The 17,504-nt window shown below is 49.9% G+C and overlaps 2 protein-coding genes across 12 annotated transcripts in view; one reads left to right on the top strand and one right to left on the bottom strand.

Annotated features, from left to right (window-relative positions):
- Positions 1-17,504, top strand: part of ZNF875 (zinc finger protein 875) — an 81,513-nt gene that overhangs the window by 15,231 nt on the left and 48,778 nt on the right. The window contains exon 1 of one of the 9 annotated variants that reach the window (XM_063801578.1): positions 14,859-15,230. The exons of the other annotated variants lie outside the window; for them this stretch is intronic. The gene's annotated coding sequence lies outside the window, so the exon portion shown is untranslated. Of the gene's footprint in view, positions 1-14,858; positions 15,231-17,504 lie in introns of those variants that run through there. 9 annotated transcript variants of the gene reach the window in all.
- LOC107969739 (uncharacterized) lies at positions 820-8,636 on the bottom strand. Of its 3 annotated transcripts, none has more exons than XM_054673388.2 (3): positions 8,426-8,636; positions 1,697-1,866; positions 820-966 (listed from the first exon to the last, which is right to left on the bottom strand). In XM_054673388.2, the coding sequence occupies exons 1-3, from the start codon at positions 8,538-8,540 to the stop codon at positions 925-927; spliced, it is 327 nt and encodes a 108-aa protein (XP_054529363.1). In that variant the 5' UTR covers positions 8,541-8,636; the 3' UTR covers positions 820-924. The 3 variants fall into 3 exon arrangements, with proteins under 3 accessions (XP_054529363.1, XP_063657673.1, XP_063657672.1); XM_063801603.1 differs by having other exon boundaries at positions 2,101-8,612; XM_063801602.1 differs by having other exon boundaries at positions 1,697-8,612.

Raw genomic sequence — 17,504 nt, forward strand, 5'->3', positions numbered from 1 at the left:
CAGAGCCCAGCCTGTCACCTTGATTTAAATGAATGCAGCTTTCTTGGTGTCTTGATGTTTGTGAGTTTCTGTGGAGTTTGATACTGCTCCTTTTGCTGCTTGTTCTGTTTTTCCAGAGTCCCCTTATCACTTGACGTGCTGTTATATTATGTTTGATTTATTACAGATACCCCATCAGCCTGAGTCTCTTAAAGGCCTTTATACGCATATGTCTACACATAGGGATTTGGATTATCTCGGGATCCCACATCCTCGCTGTCCCCTGTCCCCCCGCAACATCCCCCACCAATACCTTTCTGAAGTTTTCTAGTCCCTCCTTTTAGTTTGTGCTCCTTAAAGCCCAGCCCCATGCCTGACTTTGGTTCCCAGTGAGCATTGTACATTTGTGGATATTAAATCTTTGGCAAAGTCATTTACCTGGGCTGGAATAGGGCTCTTGGCTGATTCTTTTTCCTAAACACCCACCCAATGGGAGAGGCTGATACTCAACATGCAAACCTTGTGTTTTATTTCTCCAGGCGAAGGGATGTTGGAAGACATTCTGGAGGGGGTAGGGTGTGAAGATTTAAAAATAATCTTTGAATATCTGCTTCATGATAGGTCTTGGAGGTGCCTTGTGGGTGTGGCTTTGGGGGGATGGTTACGAGGAAATTGTGGATATTAAGGAAGTCAGGAAAGGAAAAGATCAGTCACAATTCAACAATTCAGAGAAAGCTCCTAAGGGACTTTCTGGCTGCTTGATGCCCAGAGGCCAGGCCCTCACTTCATATTAAGGCTCAGGACTGTGGATAGAGAATTTAAAGGGGCACCAAAAAAAAATTAAAATAGATAAACATATTTTTAATGGAATACCTTTAAAAATGCAAATCAATGCACAAAGAAAACGCCCATGTTGAACAAAATGGTTACAACTGTGCCTTCTCTTCAACACCACCCCACCCTCCAGAAGTTTCCTTCAAGCCGTACCTGTAAGAAAGAGTAAAAAGAGAGAAAAATAAAAACCTTTAAGTTAAAAGATAAAAATGAGCTGGGTGTGGGGGCTCATGCCTGTAATCCCAGCACTTTGGGAGGCTGAGGCAGGTGGATCACTTGAGGTCAGGAGTTCGAAACCAGGCTGGGCAATGTGGTGAAACACCATCTCTACTAAAAATACAAAAAAACAAAAAAAATTGAGGTGGGCACAGTGGCAGGTGCCTGTAATCTCAGCTACTTGGGAGGCTGAGGCAGGAGAATCGCTTGAACCTGGGAGGCGGAGGTTGCAATGAGCCAAGAGCATGCCATTGCACTACATCCTGGGAGACAGATCAAGACTCTGTCTCAAAAAAACAAAACAAACAAACACCTCGGGAATTTCTGGCTCAAGCCTCTGATCTTCACCACCACTATCACCAGGGGATCTTTTGCTGTTCACCCAAGTCCAGCCTTCATCCCTAAACTCCTGGGGAAATGCGACCAGACTCTCCCCATCTCCATTCCGGGAGTTTGCCCCAAGCCAATCTTCTTCTCCCTGAAAACAGCCTTGTGGTTCCCCATCCTGGTACACCCTCCTACTCTAGGGGACACAGGGCCGATGTCGCCCCCAAACCGGCAGTTCCAGGAGCGCATCGCTTCTCCCTGAACTACTGCTGCCCCAACCTGGCATCTGCTCCGGGAAGGGCACCCCAGGGTGGAGACTTGCATGGTGAGCTCAGCTCACCTTCAGGTGAAGGTCAGCGCACACTGGCCACCCGGGACCACATTTTCCAGAATCCTTTGGCGGTCCCGCGATGCTCTCGTGGTCAGCAGATCTCATTGGGTTGCAGAGGAGAAACTTGTCCGTGTCACTTGGGCATCTTAACAGTCGGCTCCTAAGCTTGGTTGTGTGCGCTGTGCAGATGTGAGAGGCACACCGTGTGGGCGAAGCCAACTGCTTGCCCGCCTCTCTAGTTCCAAAACTACAATCCCCAGAGGCCTCTGCGGTCACTTCCACTACCCACCCTACACACCTTCTGTGTGTCGCGTTAATGTCAGAAGCACTTCTGTTTGGTGGCCCCGGCTGGTTAGGCTGGTTGGCACCCAGGGAGGCACCCAGGTCTTCCCCACACCTCTGCAGCTCATTACCTGACCGGCTTCTGGTTCCGCAGCGTGCATCTGCAGTCCGTGAGTCCCCTATAGGCACTCAGTATGCCCCTCTGCGTGTCCCTCTGTTACTCATGGGGACGCAGTCTGGGAGCCGTAGACCTGTCTCAGAACTAGGGCGCCCTCCTGTGGGCACCTCCAGGCCATTTTCCTTTCACTGGAGCCCACCGGGTTAGAGACAGACCCTCACTCTGTTGCTTGGGGACAAGGGCTTCACTCCCTGGCCCGAGCTTGGGGCTGAGCTAGAGGGTTCGGGGTCATCCTGGGCCCCCTCTGGATGGGAATTGGCTGCCCTGTTAATTTCTGTGACATCCCCGACCCCAACAGTGGGGCTCTGGAGCAGACTGTGCTTCACCCCATGGGAAGGGGGTTTCCACCTGAGAGTCAAAAAAGAGGTGAGAATTCTCTGTAATTCCATCTTGACTGTCAACAGGATGGATTCTGTTACCATTTCTTGCCCTGGAGGCTGCCTTGTTGGTACTGGGGAAAGTTCATTCCTAGTCCTGGAAAACTGGCTCATTCTAACTGGAGTCCTCCCTCAGCATTCCTTTCTGCTGCATCCATACCGCAGCCATTCATGTTGTTAATTGTAAACACACATGGAACAGTTTAAATAAAACTACACAGATGTGTGTGCTTAATTGTTCAGTCATGTGGATGAAGGGCAGGGACAGCAGAGATGCCTGTGATTTCAAGGGCTTGGGGAGGACTCCTAGAAGTAGAGCTGTCTCAGCTACCCCTGACCGGTTTGGTACCTTGGAGATTCGGGGGAAGGCATTGCAGTCGGAGGCACAAGGAAGCATAGTCTGAGGCTGGGCTCTTGCTACAGTGTAGGAAGGATTATGGTGGCCAAGAGCCTTCTTAAGGTTGATTTTTAAATATGCATAGGTGAAGATACAGACTAGCTGTTCACACATAGACCAAGGAGAAGCTTTATAGAGTGTGACCTAAATTTTACATCAGAGAACACTTTAACCTTCCGGCAATTGGGACATTTCACCCAAAATTTGAAATTCCCTCCTACTCTGAAAATAAATCTGGCCTAACTCTGCACTGTTAATTTTTTTTTCTTTTTTTTGAGACAGAGTTTTGTGCTTGTTACCCAGGCTAGAGTGCAGTGGCGCAATCTCCACTCACCGCAACCTCTGCCACACGGGTTCAACCGATTCTCCTGCCTCAGCCTCCCAAATAGCTCCGATTTACAGGCGTATGCCACCACACCGAGCTAACTGTCTTGCACTTTTTTTTAGTACACACGGAGTTTCATCATGTTGGTTAGGCTGGTGTGATCCCCTGACCTCAAGTGATCCATCCGCCTCAGCCTCCCAAACTGCTGGGATTAAAGACGTGAGACACCTTACTTTGCCAGTATGCATTGTTCTTAGTGTCAGCCCCTGAAACTGCTGCTTCTGCTTTACGCGAGTAAGAGCCACCGGTGAGAGAGCAGCCCACGGGCACACAGGCAGACCTGTCCTCCTCATCACAAGGGCGCCACTTTTGGGGAGACTCACCGCACACCGTCCGCGCACGCCTGAGGCTGGGATCCCGCGCTGCCTCGCCGGCGATCTGTCTGAGGTTTCTTCCTCCTGGGGTTTCTTCCTGCTGGTGGACCCTGCGCAAATCCCCGCCTCCGGAGACTGTCCTGGTAACTGCCCTGGCCAGGACTGGTCTCAGCCCAGACTCAGACGCACGATCACACAGGGCTCCTACTTCGTCAAGTGTCAGGGACCCATCCCCGGGCAACGCTGGCTTTCAATGTGACCCAAGAGGCGACACGCGCATGCGCACTGGCGAGGCCGACTCCCCCGCCCCAACCCCCCTTACTCCGCACAGTCAGGCTGCGGACCCTTTAAGAAATGGCGGCGACTCGGCGGCTGCGGGGCCTGGGGCGGCGGCGGCTGCGGCGCAGCCCGAGGCGGCGGGTGGGAAGAGGACTGCCAGAGGGGCCTGCGGGAGACCCAGGGTCGGACCCATAGGAGTCCTGTGGTCAGGACCTCCTTGATCGCTCTTCTGCTTCGGTTCCCGCTGAAGATGGAGCTTCGGGGTGCCGGCTGGGCTGCGCGGACTCCTCTTGGGGTCCGATGATGGATCCCACCGGGTGATCGGGAATGGGGTTCCAATGCAGTGAGGCGGAAAGGGTCTCGCCGGGGCACAGAAAGATCCCCAGGGCCGCAAGGCGTGCTGCCGGCTGCAAAGGCACCGACCCATGAGCCCACTGCCTCCCTCCTTCCTGGCAGGAGCAGGGGCCTGCCTTCATCTCCAAGGCCCGGGGGCTCCGGCATCCCGACGCGGCTTCCGGTGACACGGGCAAAGAGAGACAGAGGCGAGTCCGAGCTGGAGCCAGTGTGACCACACGTGGCCCTGTCGTCCCCCAAGAGCACATGCAGGCAGCGTGTGTCTTTGAGGCCGTAGGGGGCGACGAGGAGACGGACAGTGATGTCCAGGCGTGCGCCCCGGGGGCCACTGGAGACCTGCCCCACAAAGCGGAGGAAAAGCCAAGCGCACCTGAAAACCTGCGAGACAGGGCCTGTGCGCGAGCCCAGGCCACGTTCAGGGAGGCCCGCCAGAGGAGCCGAGAGGTTTGGACAAAGTACACCCCACCCCCAGCCCGCCGCCGGCTCGGTACCCCTGACGCAACCTCCCCTGCACCCAGCCAAAACCCAGTGCCGTTGGCTCCCTGACATCCGTGGCAGCCAAAAGATTCAGTGCTACAAGGCACTTTCCCCAGGAGCGGAGGAAGCGGTTGGCCCTCAACAATCAGACAGGAAGTGCAGGTGGGATGCCACACCGCCTTTCCTAGAAGGCCAATGTCAGGAGCGGTGGGCTTGCCTCCCCCTCTTCCTGGACGGAGCGTGCAGCCATCACTTGGGCCATGGAGACCAAGAGAGCTTCCCTGTCCCACACAGGTATGGAAGCCCAGAGCTCCAGGATCACCACAGCTGCCCAATCGTCCAGAAAGAGGTGTGGAGAGGGAAACAATCATGACGCGGACGCCCACGAGGTTTCTCCCTGATGGACGGGGAAGCCTTCTTTGTGGAAGACTCTGAGCCACACTAAGAAGCCGCCAGGTTTCTCAGAGACGGGGCAGACACAGCAAGAGGGAGGTCAGAGCAGAGGCCAGAGCCCAGGCAGGATACGGGGGGGCCATGCCGCCACCACCACCGGCATCCGGGGAGGAGTGTCAAACGGGTGACTCGGCCAGGAAGGCCAGCCTTTGAGAGACAGACATGCTTGCCCCATTCCCTTGCCGGCTTCCTTCTCCGTCCCTGCGTCGAGCTGTGGCTACATTTCTCCATGAGGGCAGAGGGCGACAGGCGTGACAACCACCTTCTTGAAGCTCTGCGGGCACCCTCCTGCGGGTGGACAATGAGCGCCTGGGAGGCCGTTGTCCTTGGTTGGGGAGCGCTCGTCTGGATCCAGCCTAGCGAAGAGGCTGCTCCGGATGGGGAGGGGATGAAAACCCCTGCGGGTCCGACGCCGATGCCCACGTTGCCCAGGCCTTCACAGACCCCCAAACTGGAACCGCCGGGACGACGACTGCCAACCGGCCACACGACCCAGGCAGAGACGCGGGGAGAGGCTGACCACAGGAAAGGCCGACGTGCAAGAAACCCAGCATGCGGCGTACAGGGCACATGTGTCCCTAGAGAGACGCACAGACAGATGCACAGAGACAGAAAGAGAGAGCGAGGGAAAGAGAGAGAAGGGAGAGAGAGAGACGTAAGAGAGCGAGAGAAGTGGGCACACAGACACGTACGCCCGCGCACACATACACACACACACACACACACACACACACCCGTAAGACACACAGACCTACAGCGTTAACAGCCGCCTCCAGGCAGCCCCTGAAGCTCCCGGGTTCTGCTCTCCGTGACTACGACCCACCGGTGATAGAGCAGCCCCAAGGGCACACAGGCAGACCTGTCCTCGACATCACAAGGGCACCACTTTTGGGGAGACTCACCGGCACACCGTCTTCGCACTCCTGAGGCTGGATTCCCGCGCTGCCTCCCCGGCGATCTGTCTGAGATTTCTTGCTGCTGTTGTTTCTTCCTGGTGGTGTACCTTCCGCGAATCCCGGGTTCCGGAGACCGCGGTGTTAACTTCCCTGCCCAGGACTGGTCTGAACCCCGACTCTGACGCACTATCCCAAAGAGCTCCTACTTTCCCAGGTCTCAGGGACCCATCATCCCGGGGCAACTGTGGCGGTCCCTGTGACCAAAGCGGCAGCTCGGACCTCGCGCATGCGCACTGGCGAGGCCGACTCCCCCGCCCCCCACCCTTGTTACTCCGGAGACTAAGGTCGGGGATCCTTTGCAAAATGGCGCCGACGCTGCTGCTGCTGGGAGTGGGGTGTCGACGGCCGTAGCAGTGTTGGAGGTATCGTGTGGGGTGAGGAATGGGAGAGCTTCATGTGGGAGACCCAGGGTCGGACCCATGGGATTCCCGTGGTCAAGACCTCCTTGATCTGTCTTCTGCTTCAATTCCCAGTGGCGGAGTAGCTTCAGGGCGCCGGCTGGCCTCTCCGGAGTCCTCTTCGGATCTGATTATGGATCCGACCCGGTGATCAGTAATGGCGTTATGATGTAGTGAGGTGGGAAAGGTCTCGCTGGGGCACAGAAAGATCCCATGGGCCCCAAGATGTGGTGTCTACTGAAATTACACTGACCCGTGAGTCCACTGGCTCCCACTTTCTTTGGTGAAACGGTGGCCTGCTTTAATCTTTAAGGCCCAGCGGGTCCGGAATCCCTACGCTGCTTTGCTTGACATGTGCAGAGAGAGACAGGCGAGTCCGAGGGGGAGCCAGTGGGACCACAGGTGGCACTGGCATCCCCGAAGAGCAGATGGAGTGAGCTTCTGTCTCCGAGGCCGTATGGAGAGATGCTGAGACGGACAGTGGTGTTCCGGGATGCGCCCGCGGACCACTGGAGACCTCCTGCACAAAGCTGAGGAAAAGCCTAGCACACCGGAAAACCTGCGAGACAGGGCCTGTGCCCGAGTCCAAGCCACATTCAGGGACGCCTGCCAGAGGAGCCGAGAGGTTTCGACAAAATACACCTCAACTTCACGCCGCCACTGGGTAGGTACCACTGATGCTGCCTCTCCTGCACCCAGCAAAACCCTGTCCCTTTTGCTTCCTGACATCCGTGGCAGCCAGGAGATTCAGTGCCTCAAGGCACTTTCCCCAGGAGCAGAGGAGCCAGATGGCCCTGAAGAATCAGAGAGGAAAGGCAGGTATGATACAACACCACATTTCCTAGAAGGTAAGAGGCCAGCCACCTTCGCCTCCTGCTCTTCCTGTACCAGTCAGGCAGCCATCACTTGTGACATGGATACCAAGGGAGCTTCCTTGTCCCAGACAGGTATGGAAGCCCAGAGCTCCGGGCTTCCTGCCCAATCATCCAGAAATAGGTTTGGAGAGGGAAACAATCATGAAACCCATCCTCACGAAGTTTCTCCCTGATGGACTGGGAAGTCTTCTTTGTTGAAGACATTCAGCCAAAGAAGCCTCTAGGCTTCTCAGAAACAGGGCAGACAGAGCAAGAGGGAGGACAGAGCAGAGGCCAGAGCCCACCACCTTGGGCATGTGTGAATGAGTGCCAAACCGGTGATTTGGCCAAGAAGGCCAGTATTCGAGTGCAGAGATGCTTGCTACATCCAGTACCGGGCGTTCTTTTCTTTCCTTGTTTCCAGCAGTGTCTAGATATCTCAATGAGGGCATAGGGCGAGAGGAGTGAGACCCATCTTCTTTGAGGTCGATGGGCACCTCTCATGCAGGTGGATATTGAGCTTCTGTGAGAATTTTGTCCTTTGCTGGAGTGTGGTCGTCTTGATACTAGCAATGAGCCCGCTCACGATGGGGAGCCGATTTAATCCCCTGCGGGTCCGACGCAACTCCCCACGTTGTCCAGGCCGTCACGAACCCAAACTGGAACCACCGGGAAAACGAATGATAACCGGCCAGATGACCCAGGCAGAGACGCGGGGAGAGGCTCACCAGAAGAAAGGCCGTACAAGAAACTGCTCTACAGCGCATATGCATCCAAACACACACGCACACGAGCACACACAGACGGAAACAGGTAGAGATCGATAGAGAAAGGAGACAGAGAGAAATAAGAGAAAGAAAGAGACAGAACCCAGACACACTGCAGTGGCACAGTAACATTCACCCTCAGGCAGCCCCTGAAGCCTCTGGGTTCTGCTTTCCGCGACAACGACCCTGGGGTGAGAGAGCAGCCCTTGGGCATACAAGCAGACCTGTCCTCGAGATCGCAAAGACACGACTTTTGGGGAAACTCACCGGCACACCGTTCGCTCAGGCCTGAGCCTGGGATCCTGCGGTGCTTCCCAGGCGCTCCTCCTGAGGTTTCTTCCTCCTGGTCGACCCTCCGCGAATCCTGGCCTCCGGATACCATCCTGTCGACCCCGTGGCGAGGACTGGCCTTAGCCCGGAGTTCGACGTGCTGCCACAGAAGGCTCCTCCTTCGCGAAGCGTCAAGGACTCATCTCCAGGCAACGGTGGCGGTCTCTGTGACTTGAGCATCCGCTGATGATTCGCGCATGCGCTTTGGCAAGGCTGACTGCGCTCTACTCTGGGTCAGGCTGCAGCTCCTGAAAAAAATTGCTGGGGCTGTGTGTGTGAATGGGGGTGTGCATGTATGTCTTCGGACGAACGTCCCCTGTTCGCTGGAGGGCGGTTTCTTGCACGTCGTCCTTTTTGGTGAGCCTCTTTCTCGGTCTCTGCCTGGGTCGTGTAGCCGGTTGTGTGACCGGAACCGGCAGTCATTTTCCTGGCGGTTGCACTTTTAGTTTCTGAAGGCCTTGGCGAGGTTTGGTGCTGTGTCAGACCCGCAGGCGTTCAAGTCACCTGCCCATTCTGAGTGGCCCTTTTTCTAAAAATCCCCCACCCAGGAGCAGAGGACCCGGATGTCTCTCAAGAATTAGAAAGGAAGTGCAGATTATTGCAAAGCACATGGTAGCTAACACTGGATAAATGAGATGAACATTGGTTTGCTAATTACCCATACTTTCGCCCCAGGGAAGGAGGGCCCAGCACACCATACGGGATACCGTGTTGCACTTAGGAACAGAGTAATCAGGTGGAGGCTATACCAGGAGGCTTTCTAGTAGCAAGAGTATGGGAGGTAACCCCTGGTTCTTGAAGGAGGGTGTGATTGGCCTGTTTGAATAATTCTGCAGGCTGGCTGGAACCTGACGCCCGCTACTATGCAGTAAGCAGGTAATGTGCCGGTCCTCTGAGGGAAGTGATTCGGCTAGGGCACCTTATTCAAAGGAGTACAACGGGGCAAGGAATTTGCAGTTAATCCATTCAGGCCTCCTTGTTTTCCCCCCAATGTCAGGGCACATATAATATTGAGCCTTAATCTTAGGTCTTATACCACACTTGACCCCTTGATGTCTTGACATCTCTTGGCGATACTGATACTTCTAGAGTGTAGAACTGTTACTGGATGGAAGGTCTTGACTGTAAGTTGTCCACGTTTCTGGCTCGTTGAAGAAAGCATTAAACAAACTACACGAAGCAACAAAAGAACGAAGCCACGAAAGAAGAAAAAGCAACGAAACCGCAGATTTATTTAAGCGAAAGTCCACTCTACAGAGCCAGAGCCGGCTAGAGCAAGCGGCTGAAGAGCCCAGATTACAATGTTCTTTAGAGTTTTTATTAAGCTAAATAATTTGATAACACCAATAAGTGCCCTTTCGAGGCCTCCAATTGGTTACACACTGTGAAGGATTGGCCCGTGGCTAAACTCAGAGGCTGAACTGGAGACTTCTGTGTTGTTATCACAGGAGTGAGGATGTGGCCTGTGTGCTGCTTAACCTGGCCTAGAACTTGCTGCACCTGCTGTTCTTTTGCTTCCACCTTAACCCTTAGTTTATGCTAATTTTCTATTCTCCTGCCTCAGAAGTGCCTCCTTAGGAGGTCAAGCAGGCTCTTACCTGCTTCAGGTGAGCAGGTAACCAGGAGGGAGTGGACCACAGTTGCTATCATGTCTATGATTAGTGTTTGGAAACCTGTGCAGAGCCTTTGGCTCCACTTGGATGGGATAGCCAAGAGAACAGATATGTGGTTTTTGGATCATGATATGTCTTTGAATATTTGTGTAACCTTATGTATTACCATCAGTTTTTATTTGTTAGGCATGGTTATTCTTGCTTGTATTATTATTATTATTTTAATAGAGTCTCACTCTGTTGCCAGGCTGGAGTGCAATGCTGCCGTATTGGCTCACTGCAACCTCTGCCTCTCAGGTTCAAGCGATTCTCCTGCCTCAGCCTCCCAAGTAGCTGGGAATACAGGCACGCGCCACCACACCCAGCTAATTTTTGTATTTTTAGTAGAGACGGGGTTTCACGGTGTTGGCCAGGATGATCTCGATCTCTTGACCTTGTGATCTACCCAACTTGGCCTTCCAAAGTGCTGAGATTACAGGCATAAGCCACCATGCCCAGCCAAAAATTTTTTTAATAAAATAAAATATGTGAGTATTGGCCAGGTGCAGTGGCTTATGTCTGTAATCCCAGCATTTTGGGAGGCTGAGATAGGAGGATCACTTGAGGCCAGGAGTTCAAGACCAGCCTGGACAACAGAGCAAGACCCCACCTCTAAAGAAAAAAAGTGTGTGTGTGTGTGTGTGTGTAATATGACATAAACAAGTGTGGGTATATCAATCATTGTTCACCAGTTACTGATGCTGTATAACACACCACTCCAAACTTAGTAGTATAAGACAACCATTTTACTGTGCTCACTGATTCTGTGGGTTAGGCATTTAGAGAGCTCACAGAAGAGATGGTGTGCCTCTGCTCCTGATGTCTCTGGCCTCAACCAGGAGGATTCAAAGGCTGGGAATAACCTGATGCCTGAGGGCTGCAAACCTATGAAGCCTGCTTTGCACACATGTCTGGCACATGCAGTGGGAGGACTCAAAGACTCAGACTAGTAGCCTCCCCACATGACTTGGCTTCCTCATAGCATGGCGGCTCACAGCACTTGGAACTTCTTACATGATAGCTCGAGACTTCAAACACAGGAGTTTCAGCTAATGAGGTGAAGGCCACAGTGCCTCTTATGACTCAGCCTTGGGAGTCACACAGCATTGGTTACAAACAATAAACAAATCCAGATTCACGGGCATAGTAGTTAGACTCCACCCTTAAAGTGGGAATTGCAAGATTCTAGAACAACATATGAGACAAGCCTATTGTTGCAACCATCTTTGGAGAATACAATCTGCAGCAATCACCTTTGGAGACTAGGAAACCAATGCAGTATTCTGAAACTCGTAATTCTGAAAACTAATGAATATGAATGGAAATAATCAAGCATTTATCCTCCCTTTCCTACACATGCTATCCCTCTAAGTAATCAGATCGTTGATGTGTGGGGATTTTATTTTTATAAAAGGATTCCAGTAATGGAAATTTCAGTAATGGAAATAAAAGGATTCCAGTAATGGCTGAGAGACACAATAAGAAAGTGATCCTTTTGCAACTCCTAACAACAACGAATCTAGGCAATGATCATGAATGAATGCATGACATTATGCAAAAGGCAATCACTTTACAATGGATAAATCACATTGATGACACTTAAGCCCACTACCAAATCTGATCACAAAAACAGTGACAAGCAGACCTTGCCAAAATAATTGAACTTGAATTTGACCAAGCCTCTAGAGCAGAATTTCTCAACTCTGACACTATTTACACTTTGGACCAGATGATTCTTTGGGATTGGAGGAGGCTGTCCTGTAAGGTGTATGGGATGTTTAGCAGCATCCTGGCCTCTAGCCAATAGGTGGCAGCAATACCATCCTTCCTTGCAGTTGTGATGACCAAAAATATCTCCAAACATTGCCGAATGTCTTCTAGAGGTAAAAATAAAAACAAACAAACAAAAAACAAAACCACAACTGGTTGAGAACCACTGCTCTAGTTAATGACCAGATGTTTTAGAGAAAATATACAGCATCTAATTTGTTAATCAGTACCATGGGGGTGTACTCAAATGCAGTATGTGGGAACTCTATATGATCTAGTGTTTGATTTCTCCAAAATATAAATAGCAAGAAAAAAGGGAAGTCAATAGATTAAAAGACATATAAGAGCCGGCTGGGCGCAATGGCTCAAGCTTTTAATGCCAGCACTTTGGAGGCCGCGGCGGGCAGATCATCTGAGGTCAGGAAAAGTTCTTAAAAGAACTATAAGAAAAAGAGCTTTAAGAAAAGTTCTTAAAAGAACTATATTTCACACTGAAATATTTATAGATGAAATGTCTAGAATTTTCTCTAAAATAATTGAGTGGAAATGGAGATGAAGCAAAACTGGCCATGTGTTACTTGTTAAGGCTGGGTTCACTGTACTAGGCTCTCTGCACATATAATGCTGGAAGTATCCATAATAAAGAGCTTGAATTTTAAAAAAAATTACCTCCTTCCAAGTACTACTCAAATCAGCAAGCACTAATTTGGAAGGACATCCATAAGGTCTTCCCTAGAAACACAAGCTAAAAAAAAAAAAATTACATATAATTCTAGTAAAGGCAAAAGGGAACAAAAGTCACTCAGTATATGTGTGTGTGCATGTCTGAGCAAGGAGAGAGGTAAAGGAAACTTACCAGACTTTTAAAATGGATAACCTTGGGGAGTTGAGAATATAAAACAACAAGAAATATACATATATTTGTCTCTGCTCCTAGCTCCTGGTCTAGAGCTCCTTAAAACCCTTGGGTACTAGGAGGATCATCTGTTCTAATATCTGGTCTTTGACCCTATTTCCTGACAGAGTTCTCAAATCCCTTGGGATTTCCTGGCTGATAGGAGCATCTTATGTTCTAATGAGGGGACTTCTTGGTGGGCTCCTGGATGGCCAAGGGATGTGATATGAGGGTTGGAATTTTCAGCCCCACCCCTTGACCTCCGGGGAGGGGACAGCAGCTGAAGGTTGAGTTGACTGACAATGGCCAATGATGTCATCAATCATGCCTATGTAATGAAGCCTCCATGAAAATCCAAAAGGACTGGGTTCAGAGAGCTTCCAGATTGCTGAACACGTGGGGGTTCCTGGAGGATGATGTGCTGGGGTGAGGGCATTGAAGCCCAGTGCCACTTCCCACATATGTTGCCCTAGGTACTTCTTCATCGAAAACCTTTGTAATATCCTTTTTATTGCAAAAAAAGGATGCAATATCCTTTTTATTACTCTGTTACACCGGGTCCTCTTTTGGACTCCTCTGGCTGGAAGGAAAGCGTTTCTCTCATAATTTTTGCTCCCTGAACCTATCACACAGCTCTGAGACTTCCTTCCTTCCAAAGCCAGAAGATAAAGGAGGAAAATACCCCAGCAAACCTGTGGTCATCACATCCATTCTTCACGTTTTTAACTCCCTTCACATCTGCCTGCTATTATTTGTATTTCTGAGTCTTCAGGTGGTTTCTTTTTGTATTCACTCTGGGGTGTTAAGTAGAAATCGGTGAGAGAGATGCTGAAATGTGCTTATCTCATCTTGACCAGTAATAGAAGTCTGCCTTGTATATGTTATTGTATGTATGTGTATATATTAAGTTGTATATACACATATTAAATATATATACATATGTTACATTTATATACCCATACATTTGTTTCCTCATGCAATTTGTCCCAGCAGAAGTAAAAACTCATAAAGATATAAGTAAAAGAATATTTACAGAAGCATTATTTTTGGTGGCAAAAGTACTTTAATATCTTAAATGCTCGTATAATGGAAGATACTTTAACTCTTACAAAGAATGAGTTAGCTCTTTATCTACTATAAAGGTATCCTAATATCTTTATCCGTGAACTGATAACTGTGGCAGAGATCGCACCACTGCACTCAAGCCTGGGTGACAGAGCGAGACTCCCTCTAAAAAACAAACAAAAAAATAGTTTGTGGGACCAATTCCAATCCAGTCCAGGGGAGCACACACTGGCGACCAACATCCCCCATCAGGCCCCTTCTGGGTCGAGAGAATGCGCCTGGAACAGACTGGGAAACTCCAGCAGGCAAAGCAAGGTGCCAGGAATAAAGACACTGCCTGACACATTCTCCATGTTCCCTACACCTACTCCTCTCCCCACCACGCTTCCATCTAGCTCCAATTTTGCCCTTTCCCCAGTAGCCTCAGATTGAAACCTTGCAAGGAAGAAGCCGATTCTCAAAGTCACAGGCTTAGGAATCTGAGCAACAAAGAAAAATGAGCCCCTGCTCCCCCAACTCCCCCCTACTCCCCTCAGCACTGCTGCCCTGCACCTGCCCCCTCCTCCATAATTTGAACTGTCCTCCCAGAAGCTGGAGAGACGGCCCGCCTGTGAGGAAACAGAGGACCAGCATGCGGCAAATGCCTGGGGTAGGTAGGAGCAGACGGCGAGATTAGCGCAGGGATGTAAGAAACAAGTGGCTCTCAGACCAAAGAAGACTCCGCGGCAGACGGCACACTAGGCCTTCATAGAGGCGTGCGCTGGACAGGAGCTCGCCAGTTACCAAAAGAATTGTCTGAGAAAGGCTCTGATCTGACCCGAAAGGCCCTTGGTTCCCACGGCAACGCCTCAGCGTCTGGCAGTAACAGGCTCTGTGCCCGGGCTCTCTGGATCTGCAGGTCCCGCCTCCGCCAGCCTCTCACAGCCCGGAGGCACCTCCCATTGGTGCCTGACGGGTTGGTTAGGGCGGCTTTTCTTCCGGCTGTGACAAATCCAGCCTGAGGAGCGCTCCTGTGTCTTTCTTAGTTGTTTCTTCCCGCCCACCTGCCCCTCAAAGCCACGACCCACTTGCACGCCACCGTGTGGACACCTAAAAGCGACCGTCTAGATCTGAACCGCGCTGAGGGAATGGTCAGCTTCTCTCCCATTAGATGGCTTGGCCCAAAGGACCTAGCGACTGCCCAGACAAAAATTTCTTCTGACATGCTGCATGTGTCTGTGGTCTCTAAGACTCAAAACCAAAGCCAAAAGAAAAAGACAACCCCGCCCCCCGCGAAACAACAACAACAACAACAAACACCACCACCAACCCACCTTTCACGTGAGGAGTCCTTGAGAAGGGCCTCTCCAGCCAGAACCAGGTAAAGGAATCTGTGCACTTGGCGGGACCCAGAACACACAGTGGCAGGGACTTGACAGCCACACTCTTACCCCATAGAATCTCCACCACTGACACACAGATCAGGATGTGTCACCCTGAGAGATGACACCACAGTTCTGGGCTTTCACAGATTGATTCCACACTCTCTCACTGATTCCACACACATCCCATCACTCACACCAGATTCCCTCATCACTGACCCTACATACCCACAATCATTGATTCCATGGACCTCATCACTATCCCAAAGACCACTTATCACTAATCTACAGACCCTCCTCTGTCACCCCAGGGACCTCACAGATTTCCCATCCCCGATTCCAGGATCTATAGAACCTCATCTCTTACCCCCACAGACCTATTAATAAGAGAATACACTCATGGGAGACTGTGTTGACCATTTTACACATCCATTGTGTGTGTGTGTGTTGATTAATGGACTTAGGTAAACTTTAGCATTTTGGTAGGCAATGCAGTTTTTCAATGCCTTTTCATTTTCTTTCTTTTTCTTGTACATCTTTAAAGGCCTTACTCCAGGCAGTGTGAACTGCAATTTATTAATGCCTATCCCTTATTGAGTCCTTGTCATACATATTTATTATTGATCATAATTCACAATTCTTATAACTCAGAGACACCAAAGACTCGCATAAAAAGAATGGATGTGGGTTTTTATTTATTTATTTATTTTGGTTTCTGTAGATTACAAAAGTCATTCATTTATATCAAGTCAGGAAGTGTATGCTTTGTTTTCTAAAAAAAATTCTAATTAAAAAAAATTTTTTTTAGACATGGTCTCCCTCTTTCACCCACGATGGAGTGCCGTGGTATAATCATGGCCACCACAGCCTCGACCTCCTGGGCTCAAGAGATCCTCCCACATTAACCTACCTAGTAGCTGAGACCACAGGCATGCACCAATATGCCCACCTAATTATTATTTTTTTTTATAGATATGTGGGTCTCACTATGTTGCAGAGACAGGTCTCAAACTCCTGGGCTCAAATGATACTCCCACCTTGGCCTCCCAAAGTGTTGAGATTACAGGTGTGAGCCACTGCACCCAGCTGATAAAATCTTAAAAAGAGTAAAATACTTTGGCATCTAATGGAAAATTTCCACTGAGATGATGCATCAGAAATTAAGGTAGAATAAGATGGTCCTAGGGCATCTGAAACAATGGAAACTAAATCTTGGACTGGGTATGGTGGCTCATGCCTGCAATCTCAGAACTTTGGGAGGAAAAGGTGGGGGACTCACTTGAGGTCAGAAGTTCGAGAGCAGTCTAGCCAACATGGTGAAACACTGTCTCTACTAAAAATATAAAAATTAGCCTGGAGGTTGCAGCGAGCCGAGATCGTGCCACCGCACTCCAGTCTGGGCAACAGAGGGAGACTCTGTCTCAAAAAAAAAAAAAAAAAAAAAGAAGAAGAAGTAGAAGAAACAAAATCTTAATTTATTCATCAAGTGTAAAAATGTGGACTAGACTCTGGAGGAATAATACATAAAAAGACATAGGCACTATTTTTTTTGAAGTTTTATTGAGAAATATTAATAACATATCACAGAAGCCACCCATTGAAAGTGTAAAATTCAACGGTTTTCAGTATATTTGCACAGTTGTGCAAACAGCACCACAGTAAGTTTTAGATCATTTTCATTACCTCGAAGTAAACCCCATATCCCTCCAGTTCCCCCCAACTCCCCTAACCCTGGGCCACCACTAATCTACTTTCTGTTTCTGTGTATTGGTCTATTTTGGACATTTTATTTAAATGGAATTACACAAGTGGTCTTTTGTGACTGGCTTCTTTCACTTAGCATCATATTTTCAAGGTTTATTAAATGTTGCATGTGCAGAGGGGGCACTTTACATAAGGATAAACCTGGGAGTGGGTGCGTACTGATTTTGAAACTTGACTCCAAAATTGTAAAAGGGAAATGATTGATTTCAAATAGAGGAAAAACCTGTTCAAGCTAAAATCCTCCATTTTCACCAGTTTGTAATGTGGGGTTTTATTGCAAAGAATGGCAAGGTTTTTATGCATATTTTCTGCAAATTCTCCCTGTGTTTGGGAACAGTCACAGAATGTGGAGGTGTGGGCTTCTGGACTCTGTGGCTGGAGATTCGAGTCCAGGAGAACTCAGGTCCCAGGTTAGGCAGAGAAAAACAGTCCAAGAGTGCCGATAGAACTCTTTGAAATAGAAAATTTAAAATGTTCCCTCCCAAAGGAGTCCCAGATAACCACACAAA

Source organism: Pan troglodytes, chromosome 20, assembly GCF_028858775.2.
Source record: "Pan troglodytes isolate AG18354 chromosome 20, NHGRI_mPanTro3-v2.0_pri, whole genome shotgun sequence".
Lineage (NCBI taxonomy): Eukaryota > Metazoa > Chordata > Mammalia > Primates > Hominidae > Pan > Pan troglodytes.

What these genes read in the sequence shown, in the direction of transcription:
- LOC107969739 (XM_063801603.1), bottom strand. Translation starts at nt 4,802, where the DNA reads ATGTCAGGGAGCCAACGGCACTGGGTTTTGGCTGGGTGCAGGGGAGGT.